Source organism: Pleurodeles waltl, chromosome 6 (assembly GCF_031143425.1).
Source record: "Pleurodeles waltl isolate 20211129_DDA chromosome 6, aPleWal1.hap1.20221129, whole genome shotgun sequence".
Classification (NCBI taxonomy): domain Eukaryota; kingdom Metazoa; phylum Chordata; class Amphibia; order Caudata; family Salamandridae; genus Pleurodeles; species Pleurodeles waltl.
The window spans coordinates 763106362-763118952 of record NC_090445.1 but is presented as its reverse complement, the minus strand read 5'-3'; the positions used below and the strand labels follow the sequence as shown (position 1 = coordinate 763118952).

The window sequence follows — 12591 nt, the reverse complement described above, 5'->3', positions numbered from 1 at the left end:
CATTTTTATCGGGAGACTTGGGGGAACGCTGGGTGGGAGGAAATTTGTGGCTCCTCTCAGATTCCAGAACTTTCTGTCACCGAAATGTGAGGAAAATGTGTTTTTTTAGCCATATTTTGAGGTTTGCAATGGATTCTGGGTAACAGAACCTGGTCAGAGCCCCACAAGTCACCCCATCTTGGATTCCCCTAGGTCTCTATTTTTTGAAAAATGCACAGGTTTGGTAGGTTTCCCTAGGTGCCGGCTGAGCTAGAGGCCAAAATCTACAGGTAGGCACTTTGCAAAAAACACCTCTGTTTTCTGTCAAAAAATGGGATGTGTCCACGTTGTGTTTTGGGGCATTTCCTGTCGCAGGCGCTAGGCCTACCCACACAAGTGAGGTATCATTTTTATTGGGAGACTTGGGGGAACGCTAGGTGAAAGGAAATTTGTGGCTCCTATCAGATTCCAGAACTTTCTGTCACCGAAATTTGAGGAAAATTTGTTTTTTTAGCCACATTTTGAGGTTTGCAAAGGATTCTGGGTAACAGAACCTGGTCAGAACCCCACAAGTCACCCCATCTTAGATTTCCCTAGGTCTCTAGTTTTAAAAAATGCACAGGTTTGGTAGATTTCCCTAGGTGCCGGCTGAGCTAGAGGCCAAAATCTACAGGTAGGCACTTTGCTAAAAACTCCTCTGTTTTCTGTCAAAAAATGGGATGTGTCCACGTTGTGTTTTGGGGCATTTCCTGTCACAGGCGCTAGGCCTACCCACACAAGTGAGGTATCATTTGTATCGGGAGACTTGGGGGAACGCTGGGTGGGAGAAAATTTGTGGCTCCTCTCAGATTCCAGAACTTTCTGTCACCGAAATGTGAGGAAAATTTGTTTTTTTAGCCAAATTTTGAGGTTTGCAAAGGATTCTGGGTAACAGAACCTGGTCAGAGCCCCACAAGTCACCCTATCTTGGATTCCCCTAGATCTCTATTTTTCAAAAATGCACAGGTTTGGTAGGTTTCCCTAGGTGCCAGCTGAGCTAGAGGCCAACATCTACAGGTAGGCACTTTGCTAAAAACACCTCTGTTTTCTGTCAAAAAATGGGATGTGTCCACGTTGTGTTCTGGGGCATTTCCTGTCACGGGAGCTAGGCCTACCCACACAAGTGAGGTATCATTTTTATCGGGAGACTTGGGGGAACGCTGGGTGGGAGGAAATTTGTGGCTCCTCTCAGATTCCAGAACTTTCTGTCACCGAAATGTGAGGAAAATGTGTTTTTTTAGCCACATTTTGAGGTTTGCAATGGATTCTGGGTAACAGAACCTGGTCAGAGCCCCACAAGTCACCCCATCTTGGATTCCCCTAGGTCTCTATTTTTTGAAAAATGCACAGGTTTGGTAGGTTTCCCTAGGTGCCGGCTGAGCTAGAGGCCAAAATCTACAGGTAGGCACTTTGCAAAAAACACCTCTGTTTTCTGTCAAAAAATGGGATGTGTACACGTTGTGTTTTGGGGCATTTCCTGTCACGGGCGCTAGGCCTACCCACACAAGTGAGGTATCATTTGTATCGGGAGACTTGGGGGAACGCTGGGTGGGAGAAAATTTGTGGCTCCTCTCAGATTCCAGAACTTTCTGTCACCGAAATGTGAGGAAAATTTGTTTTTTTAGCCAAATTTTGAGGTTTGCAAAGGATTCTGGGTAACAGAACCTGGTCAGAGCCCCAAAAGTCACCCCATCTTGGATTCCCCTAGATCTCTATTTTTCAAAAATGCACAGGTTTGGTAGGTTTCCCTAGGTGCCAGCTGAGCTAGAGGCCAACATCTACAGGTAGGCACTTTGCTAAAAACACCTCTGTTTTCTGTCAAAAAATGGGATGTGTCCACGTTGTGTTCTGGGGCATTTCCTGTCACGGGAGCTTGGCCTACCCACACAAGTGAGGTATCATTTTTATCGGGAGACTTGGGGGAACGCTGGGTGGGAGGAAATTTGTGGCTCCTCTCAGATTCCAGAACTTTCTGTCACCGAAATGTGAGGAAAATGTGTTTTTTTAGCCACATTTTGAGGTTTGCAATGGATTCTGGGTAACAGAACCTGGTCAGAGCCCCACAAGTCACCCCATCTTGGATTCCCCTAGGTCTCTATTTTTTGAAAAATGCACAGGTTTGGTAGGTTTCCCTAGGTGCCGGCTGAGCTAGAGGCCAAAATCTACAGGTAGGCACTTTGCAAAAAACACCTCTGTTTTCTGTCAAAAAATGGGATGTGTCCACGTTGTGTTTTGGGGCATTTCCTGTCGCAGGCGCTAGGCCTACCCACACAAGTGAGGTATCATTTTTATCGGGAGACTTGGGGGAACGCTGGGTGAAAGGAAATTTGTGGCTCCTCTCAGATTCCAGAACTTTCTGTCACCGAAATTTGAGGAAAATTTGTTTTTTTAGCCAAATTTTGAGGTTTGCAAAGGATTCTGGGTAACAGAACCTGGTCAGAACCCCACAAGTCACCCCATCTTAGATTTCCCTAGGTCTCTAGTTTTAAAAAATGCACAGGTTTGGTAGGTTTCCCTAGGTGCCGGCTGAGCTAGAGGCCAAAATCTACAGGTAGGCACTTTGCTAAAAACACCTCTGTTTTCTGTCAAAAAATGGGATGTGTCCACGTTGTGTTTTGGGGCATTTCCTGTCACAGGCGCTAGGCCTACCCACACAAGTGAGGTATCATTTTTATCGGGAGACTTGGGGGAACGCTGGGTGAAACGAAATTTGTGGCTCCTCTCAGATTCCAGAACTTTCTGTCACCGAAATTTGAGGAAAATGTGTTTTTGTAGCCAACTTTTGAGGTTTGCAAAGGATTCTGGGTAACAGAACCTGGTCAGAGCCCCACAAGTCACCCCATCTTGGATTCCCCTAGATCTCTATTTTTCAAAAATGCACAGGTTTGGTAGGTTTCCCTAGGTGCCAGCTGAGCTAGAGGCCAACATCTACAGGTAGGAACTTTGCTAAAAACACCTCTTTTTTCTGTAAAAAAATGGGATGTGTCCACGTTGTGTTCTGGGGCATTTCCTGTCACGGGAGCTAGGCCTACCCACACAAGTGAGGTATCATTTGTATCGGGAGACATGGGGGAACGCTGGGTGGGAGGAAATTTGTGGCTCCTCTCAGATTCCAGAACTTTCTGTCACCGAAATGTGAGGAAAATGTGTTTCTTTAGCCACATTTTGAGGTTTGCAATGGATTCTGGGTAACAGAACCTGGTCAGAGCCCCACAAGTCACCCCATCTTGGATTCCCCTAGGTCTCTATTTTTTGAAAAATGCACAGGTTTGGTAGGTTTCCCTAGGTGCCGGCTGAGCTAGAGGCCAAAATCTACAGGTAGGCACTTTGCAAAAAACACCTCTGTTTTCTGTCAAAAAATGGGATGTGTACACGTTGTGTTTTGGGGCATTTCCTGTCACGGGCGCTAGGCCTACCCACACAAGTGAGGTATCATTTGTATCGGGAGACTTGAGGGAACGCTGGGTGGGAGGAAATTTGTGGCTCCTCTCAGATTCCAGAACTTTCTGTCACCGAAATGTGAGGAAAATGTGTTTCTTTAGCCACATTTTGAGGTTTGCAATGGATTCTGGGTAACAGAACCTGGTCAGAGCCCCACAAGTCACCCCATCTTGGATTCCCCTAGGTCTCTATTTTTTGAAAAATGCACAGGTTTGGTAGGTTTCCCTAGGTGCCGGCTGAGCTAGAGGCCAAAATCTACAGGTAGGCACTTTGCAAAAAACACCTCTGTTTTCTGTCAAAAAATGGGATGTGTACACGTTGTGTTTTGGGGCATTTCCTGTCACGGGCGCTAGGCCTACCCACACAAGTGAGGTATCATTTGTATCGGGAGACTTGGGGGAACGCTGGGTGGGAGAAAATTTGTGGCTCCTCTCAGATTCCAGAACTTTCTGTCACCGAAATGTGAGGAGAATTAGTTTTTTTAGCCAAATTTTGAGGTTTGCAAAGGATTCTGGGTAACAGAACCTGGTCAGAGCCCCAAAAGTCACCCCATCTTGGATTCCCCTAGATCTCTATTTTTCAAAAATGCACAGGTTTGGTAGGTTTCCCTAGGTGCCAGCTGAGCTAGAGGCCAACATCTACAGGTAGGCACTTTGCTAAAAACACCTCTGTTTTCTGTCAAAAAATGGGATGTGTCCACGTTGTGTTCTGGGGCATTTCCTGTCACGGGAGCTAGGCCTACCCACACAAGTGAGGTATCATTTTTATCGGGAGACTTGGGGGAACGCTGGGTGGGAGGAAATTTGTGGCTCCTCTCAGATTCCAGAACTTTCTGTCACCGAAATGTGAGGAAAATGTGTTTTTTTAGCCACATTTTGAGGTTTGCAATGGATTCTGGGTAACAGAACCTGGTCAGAGCCCCACAAGTCACCCCATCTTGGATTCCCCTAGGTCTCTATTTTTTGAAAAATGCACAGGTTTGGTAGGTTTCCCTAGGTGCCGGCTGAGCTAGAGGCCAAAATCTACAGGTAGGCACTTTGCAAAAAACACCTCTGTTTTCTGTCAAAAAATGGGATGTGTCCACGTTGTGTTTTGGGGCATTTCCTGTCGCAGGCGCTAGGCCTACCCACACAAGTGAGGTATCATTTTTATCGGGAGACTCGGGGGAACGCTGGGTGAAAGGAAATTTGTGGCTCCTCTCAGATTCCAGAACTTTCTGTCACCGAAATTTGAGGGAAATTTGTTTTTTTAGCCAAATTTTGAGGTTTGCAAAGGATTCTGGGTAACAGAACCTGGTCAGAACCCCACAAGTCACCCCATCTTAGATTTCCCTAGGTCTCTAGTTTTAAAAAATGCACAGGTTTGGTAGGTTTCCCTAGGTGCCGGCTGAGCTAGAGGCCAAAATCTACAGGTAGGCACTTTGCTAAAAACACCTCTGTTTTCTGTCAAAAAATGGGATGTGTCCACGTTGTGTTTTGGGGCATTTCCTGTCACAAGCGCTAGGCCTACCCACACAAGTGAGGTATCATTTTTATCGGGAAACTTGGGGGAACGCTGGGCGGGAGGAAATTTGTGGCTCCTCTCAGATTACTGAACTTTCTGTCACCGAAATGTAAGGAAAAGGTGTTTTTATGCCACATTCTGAGGTTTGCAAAGGATTTTGGGTAACAGAACCTGGTCAGAGCCCCACAAGTCACCCCATCTTTGATTCCCCTAGGTCTCTAGTTTTCAGAAATGCACAGGTTTGGTAGGTTTCCCTAGGTGCCGGCTGAGCTAGAAGCCAAAATCTACAGGTAGGCACTTTGCAAAAAACATCTCTGTTTTCTGTCAAAAAATGGGATGTGTACACGTTGTGTTTTGGGGCATTTCCTGTCACGGGCGCTATGCCTACCCACACAAGTGAGGTATCATTTTTATCGGGAGACTTGGGGGAACATAGAATAGCAAAACAAGTGTTATTGCCCCTTGTCTTTCTCTACATTTTTTCCTTCCAAATATAAGGGAGTGTGTAAAAAAGACTTCTATTTGAGAAATGCCCTGCAATTCACATGCTAGTATGGGCACTCCGGAATTCAGAGATGTGCAAATAACCACTGCTCCTCAACACCTTATCTTGTGCCCATTTTGGAAATACAAAGGTTTTCTTGATAGCTATTTTTCACTCTATATTTCAGCAAATGATTTGCTGGATACCCGGTATAGAATGAAAACCCACTGCAGGAGGCTGCTCATTTATTGGCTCTGGGTACCTAGGGTTCTTGATGAACCTACAAGTCCTATATATCCCCTCTCCCAGAAGTCCAGCAGACGTAACCGTGTATTGCTTTCAAAAATCTGACATAGTGGGAAAAAGTTATAGAGTAAAACGTAGAGAAAAATTGCTGTTTTTTTCACCTCAATTTCAATTATTTTTTTTCAGTTGTTATTTTCTGTAGGAAACCCTTGTAGGATCTACACAAATTACACCTTGCTGAATTCAGAATGTTGTCTACTTTTTAGAAATGTTTAGGTTTCTGGGATCCAGCATTGGTTTAACGCCCATTTCTGTCACTGACTAGAAGGAGGCTGAAAGCACAAAAAATCTTAAAGCATTAAAAACGGGGTATGTCCCAGTAAAATGCCAAAATTGTGTTGAAAAATTGGGTTTTCTGATTCATGTCTGCCTGTTCCTGAAAGCTGGGAAGCTGGTGATTTTAGCACCGTAAACCCTTTGTTGGTGCCATTTTCAGAGAAAAAAAACACAAGCCTTCTTCTGCAGACCCTTTTTCCTATTTTTTTTTATAAAACGAAATTTTCACTGTATTTTGGCTAATTTCTTGGCCTCCTTCAGGGGAACCCACAAAGTCTGGGTACCTCGAGAATCCCTAGGATGTTGGAAAAAAAGGACGCAAATTTGGCTTGGCTAGCTTATGTGGACAAAAAGTTATGAGGGCCTAAGGGCGAACTGCCCCAAAATACGCAAAAAAGGCCTGGCACAGGTGGGGGAAAAGACCTGGCAGCGAAGGCGATAACATAACATGTATTTGTAAAACGCATATTTACTTAAAGGCATCTTGGTGCTGAATAACAAATGTTTAGTGTTTACCCAAATCAATGGTTCTCAGCTTGCTTCTTCTCAGAACCGGCACATCATGGCAGAAGCAAAATTACTTTCCCCCTGGCATGTTACGTAGCTGCAGTGCAAGCTTCCAAGAAGAGGTACAGCAGTGTCTAACAGTGCAAGCCTCCATCAGTCACAGAACATGTACAGTTCAGGCATCATTGGAGTGTGGATTACACCCAGCTCTCTGGAGCAGGTGCTTAACCCACAGGTGAGGGTATAAGTAGGTTGCTGAGTGAATATTTAAGTTACCTTCACTCAGGTGAAATCCCATGTCAGCACCCTCACTGTCACTCTCCTTCACATCTTATTTAACCACTTGCAACGCTGGCAGTAAACTTTCTGCTACCGGTATTGTTTTTGTCGTAGTCACAAAGTCGTGTTTCGATCAATCTAAGCCCAGCCTTCAAGTCTGCAAGTTTTGCAGCTTTCATAATCTGCAGTCTTGCTGCTGTCACTTCTGTAGATTCTGCTGCAGCTGCTATTCACATGCCCATCTGTCGAATGAAACAAAGATCTCACAGGCTGCGGCCTACTTATACCCCTGTAGAGACCCTGCTTACTTATGGTGTGGAAGTGGGGGAAGAGAAAGAAAGGCCATCGCACCTGATATTCCCTTCTCTCAAATTCTCCTTTTCCTCCCAAAACTCTTATTTTTTCCTCTCACCTTTCTTGCACACTGTAGCCTCCCTTAAACTCTGCCCTTTCACTTTCACACCCCTCTCTTTGTCAGGCTCTTAATTACACAGACATACACAAGCCAATGATGAGTGTGCTTTATGCTCCCTGTCAGCCTTGCAAATGTTGAAAGCTCATTTTAGGTCTCAGCTGTAGACAGTTTAAGATGTCTTAAGGCAGACGTAGTGCTTCCAATACATAAAATATTCTTAGGGTGGGCTTTGGGTTCATGATTGGTTGTCTTTGTTGTCTATCTTAATTGTCTGTTTTTGATATTTGATTACTTTCCTCCCCACAGCTGTGTTTGTCCCATCCAGGAGCATTTTTTTAAATATGTTTTTACTGTTATTTTTTTCATTAAGGCCTTAAGCCTTAAACTTCTAATGGGCCAGCTGCTTCTTTTTTATGTGCTGACACACTCTTCCTTCTGTTTTCAAAATATCGAATTTACTGTTCTGAAACGGATGTCTGCTATGTTACAAAGGAAAGCTTCTGTTCGGTGCATTATGACGCGTTCTCATGCATGCATCACAAATACATATGAATACGTCATGATCAAACATATGCGTACGTCATGACGTAACCATACACATCGGCTGCCATCTTGGAATAGGTTTTCATTAATAGAAAGCTTATTGCAAGATTGGTGTCAACCCATCACCTACCTGTGCATGCATCTTGATATATGCATGCACATGTGAAATCCAATCAAAAAAAGCCAATAGATCCACCTTTTAGAGCCGAGACATATTACCTTTGCCTTTAAGTGCCCTAAATTGCACGGGTTAAAACAAATGTGTGCTCCACAATTAGCCAATATTGACTTAGATGTTGTGCTGATTACAGTTGAAGAGAAGATTCTATGCAGGATTATACACTTTCATCAAAGCAATGATGATTTAAAGACGAATATGAAGCAATTTAAACGTTTGTGCCCTTTCTCAAACCGCTGGACTTAGTGTCAATTATTTTGTTATCCATCCACTGATGAGTGGGTGTAACTTAATAGTTTAGTATTGAGGTACAGCCTAGCCACCTCATGAGAACAATGCTTAAGTAAACACACACGTGCCGACCTCTTTGAAAAAATGTTAAGTGCGTGTGCCCCACATGTCTTCCATTTCTAGCCTCGTGGTTGTACCTGTTAACAATCATTGGTAAAGCCAATAGGTCTCGCCTCTGGGCAAGCTATTAGCTTTGGCAATCAGGTACGGTTGGGGGAGTGGATAACAGGGTGATTTAAAAAAGCACTCTAAAGTGACCAGCACTGGCTGATTCATAGCACTTTTTAGGTCGAGATTGCGGACCCTGGGCCTGGTGGGAAGCTTAAGAATAACCAGGACGGAATGAGAAGAAACAGGGAGGTGGTGGGCATGAATAAAAAAAATATTACGGGCAGATTAGAGGAGGAATAATAAATAGTGATGGGAAGGAGTGTAGAAGAAACAATGGGGAGTGGATAAGCTAAAAAAGGGTTTTTTAAAGCTATGCGCGGCCAGCATTGATCGCTTGCTAGCTCAAAAATAGTAATTGTAATTATATAGCACTTACTAACACTGATGAGGCATTGAAATGTTTTGTGGTGAGTAGCACGTTATTCCAGTTACTTTGTGATAGATTATATAATACTAGTTAAGGGTAATCATTAGTGGCGTCTATGCGTACAGTAAGAATCCAGCTACCGCCGGATCTTCACCAAGATTGGGCAGCTGGGCGAATGGTTATACCTGTCTCCTCAGGTTCCCATCCCAGAGAGAGTGTGCACGGCATTTCAATACACAAAATAATTGGGACTCTACAACCAAATCAGCCCTGTAGTGAAACCCACCAACAAGACACTACATAACATTACATGTGGAAATAAAAGAAATAATATAAGCAAATAAAGTGAAAATCGTGAATCTGAATGCTGAGGAAGTCAGACGTATGGACCATTTCACCCTGAAGACTCCAGCACACCCTCACTTCATTCCCTCACTTCTCCCTTCACGACAGTCGTCACTGAGCTGATGTTATTGTGCTCCATGCTCTGACGTCACAACTGCCCTACAGATACCCCATGAGTAAATACCTGCGATGACATCAACACCCCTTTGTTTTACCTTGTTGCTCGCTGTTTAAATACTTCAAACTCTAAATATAAGAACAAAGCAACTTCAAAAGTGTTCCAGAGATGCCTCGATAATCCCTGGCTGATAATTATAGTAAAGAGAAAAACCATGTTAAAAATAAATACAGAAGGTTTTCTATAAAGTTCTGTTTACATACCATATTCCGGCCTTTGTAGAACCTAAAACATAAACAAATAGCCAGTATTTCTCTCTAGGAATGATGGTAATCCTATCATGAACTGCCTTTCAAAGATCATGGTTAACCATTGTGAAGAGTTAGAATGACCTCTACTACATAAAAATATATAAAAAGCACACAAATAGAAGATGGGTAATATGGTGTGATTTTTAATACGCTTTAATTATAGCAAGATAGACCTGTTGTTTGAAGAAACTGCTTGAGAGGGAAGTTTCATACATCTGGTGGTCAATAAAAAAACTGCATTTCTTTGAGAAAAAGTATCACGAGTTACAACTTTGTGAAGCACAACTCTCACAGTATGCGCTATGAATAGTCTATGTAGCCTCTGAGACAGGGGAAATCTGGTAACATGGCTCAGCTTGACAGTACACCTGCTGCAGATACCTGCGTGTAGCTTAAAGTCTCCCTTCACGTTTCACCTGTTTGGCTTAGCTTTTCATCCTGCTGGGATCGACACTTCATGGGTGATAAGCCGTGCTTTACAAGTACTGATTGATTGACGGCTGCAGGTCTCCTATGAAATTGCAAGATGATAGGGAAAAGTTGTGCATTAGCCACGTTCTTAGTGTTTTGACACTATGGGCCTCATATGAGTTCAGCGGACAGTTCTCACCGTCTGCCGAACCTCTGACCGGGAGGTTGCCACCATAGTGGCTACCTCCCCACCGGGCCCATTAAGAGTTTCCCACTAGGTCAGCGGGTGGAAACCTCAGTTTTCGCACTACTGGCCTAGCAGGAAACGGCCTACAGCATTGTCTCTGGCTCGTAATCAGCCGGCGGCAATGCTTAGAACGCAGGGTGCACCAGCACCCTCGCAATGTTCACTGTCTGCAAAGGAAACAGTGAACATTGTGAGGGTGCTGGCCAGGGGGGCCCCTGCAAAGCCCATGCCAAGTGCATGGACTGCTCAGCCCTCCCCCCCCCAGCCCCCTGCACCGGTTCTCCTCCAGCCTTTTCATGGCGGTACTATCGCCATGAAATGGCTGACAGAGAACAAGGTCATAACCCCCAGGGCAGCGCTGCTTGCTGCACTGCCTGGTGGATTAGGACTGTCACCTACCGCCAGACCACTGGATCTCTGATGCAGGCAGAGCTGGCGCTTCCCTGGCGACCCGACTGCCAGGGTTATGATGTGGCAGTTGGATTGTCGCACTGGCGGCGGTCTGACGTCCATCTGCGAGTCTGGCAGTCTCGTAACCACCAGACTTGTAATCAGGCCCTGTGTGATCTGAGAAGCAGGATGACTGCTTTCGAGGCAAGGCACATGGGTCCCAGTAGCAAGATTTGCATCTTTTGAGAAGTGATTCCCTGGGAACTTCCAAAAGCTGACCATACAAGTCATGAACAGATGATGCAGGACAAGAGAAAGAACTAAAGCGACAAGATTTTACCACTTCATCTCTAAGTGCTACTTGCACAGAATACGCAGCGGCATGCAGTCTTCTGTCCAAGCTGTTTTTTTTTACGAAAGAACAGTCTGTCCATGTACTGCCTGCTCTTTGTGATCTCCTCAACTTTACTCTGTGTTACGTGAAATGGTGGTGCTGGAGTGCCAGGTAGTGCTTTAATTCCAGAGCGAGCAGCAAATGGCCAACGGAGGGGCACTTTATCAAAGTTAATTCATCTGCACTTGGTCCGTGCTCTGCTGCAAGAAAAGGAAGTGATGCATGGCCAATTAGAAGGCAGCACAGAAGAGTGACATTGATGCCAACTAACGGTAAACTGCGGGCGGATTCGAAAACCATTCCTGAACACGAGTCTCGCAAAGCGAGAACGCTTGCGCTAGCGCATGCTTTCGCAAGCTCCACGTAAAAATGTTGAGTGTCGACACTGTTCAACTAGCATAGGTAGAGCGTTGTCCCTGCTAACGGGGTGGGATGAACATTTTATCAAGAGCGCTGTCACCCTATGACGTGGCACGGGGCAACAAGATACTGACACCTTGACAAGAGAGAGCCTAACAAAGTGTACCCTTCACACACACACATACACACACTAACGGTACAGCAAGTGCAGGGGCTACTGCAGACCCAATCCGGCTCACACAGTTAATTAACACAAACCATGACAACGGAACGAAAGAGAAGTCTCCAACAGGAGACGCCATACTGAACCTCTGCGGGCTCGGGGCACACGGGCCCGAAGAGGGCGGCGATCTGCTGCTTCTGGAACTGCTCGACGAAGGAGCTGAGGGACACCTTGGCATCGCACCTGCAGTCGGTGTAGACGAAGTCCATGGTGTAGTTGCCCAGCAGGGTCTGGTCTGCGTTGATCTTCTCTATGGCTATCTGGATGGCAGAGCCCAGGCGCTGGGCACTGAAGGGGTAGCTCAGGTTCCAGGGAGCTTGGAAGCCCACCAAAATCTTCGAGGTCCCCGAGAGGGCATATGACACCTGGGCGAACAGGGCCACCAGTGGCACAAGCATGGCGCGCGGGAGTGGAGACAGTGAGGGACCGGCAGAGTGCACAGCACTGAGCGACCACCTGCCCGGGGCACTCGTGCACATGGAAGACGGAGTCCTCTGACAGCTAACGGTATTTATACCTCCAGCACGGAGGCTAGTGTGACCCTCCAGCTCCCCGAGGGGATTTCTTTTAAAGAGCTCTAATGAGCAGAAATCTCTTGTTCTACACTTGTTATCGAGTTAACACTTTGTGGGTGTCGGTTTCTCACGCACAAGGCTCGGGCTGCCAAAGCCACGTGCACGGATCTGGACTCGTATGGCCGCTCCACAAAGCAAAGTAGTAAGTTATATGACGCAAAGTCGCAGATCACTGAGGACGTTTGCACATGTGCACAGTTTATTTTTGTTTTGCTAATTCGCAAGCGCACCTATGCAGAAGGACGTCATTTCACCAAAGTGCCAGGGGTAGTGGAAGTGATCACGCGCCTTTTGACCTCCATTCTCACTCACAGACACGCACAGATATACACTTACACCCACCGTCACGATAAATACACATCCACCCGCAAGCACGCACACAGCATACATTTAAACGCATTTTTACTAACCTCAGCTGCCATGGAAGGGCATATTCAC

The 12591-nt window shown here is 45.6% G+C and overlaps 1 protein-coding gene across 1 annotated transcript in view; it reads right to left on the bottom strand.

Annotated features, from left to right (window-relative positions):
* Positions 1-12022, bottom strand: part of LOC138301697 (guanylate cyclase 2G-like) — a 378147-nt gene extending 366125 nt beyond the window's left edge. Inside the window, exon 1 of the mRNA XM_069242214.1 lies at positions 11665-12022. Coding sequence (XP_069098315.1) covers positions 11665-11976 — 312 coding nt within the window. The 5' untranslated portion in view covers positions 11977-12022. The remainder of the gene's footprint in view (positions 1-11664) is intronic.
* Between the last annotated feature and the right edge of the window lie 569 nt (positions 12023-12591).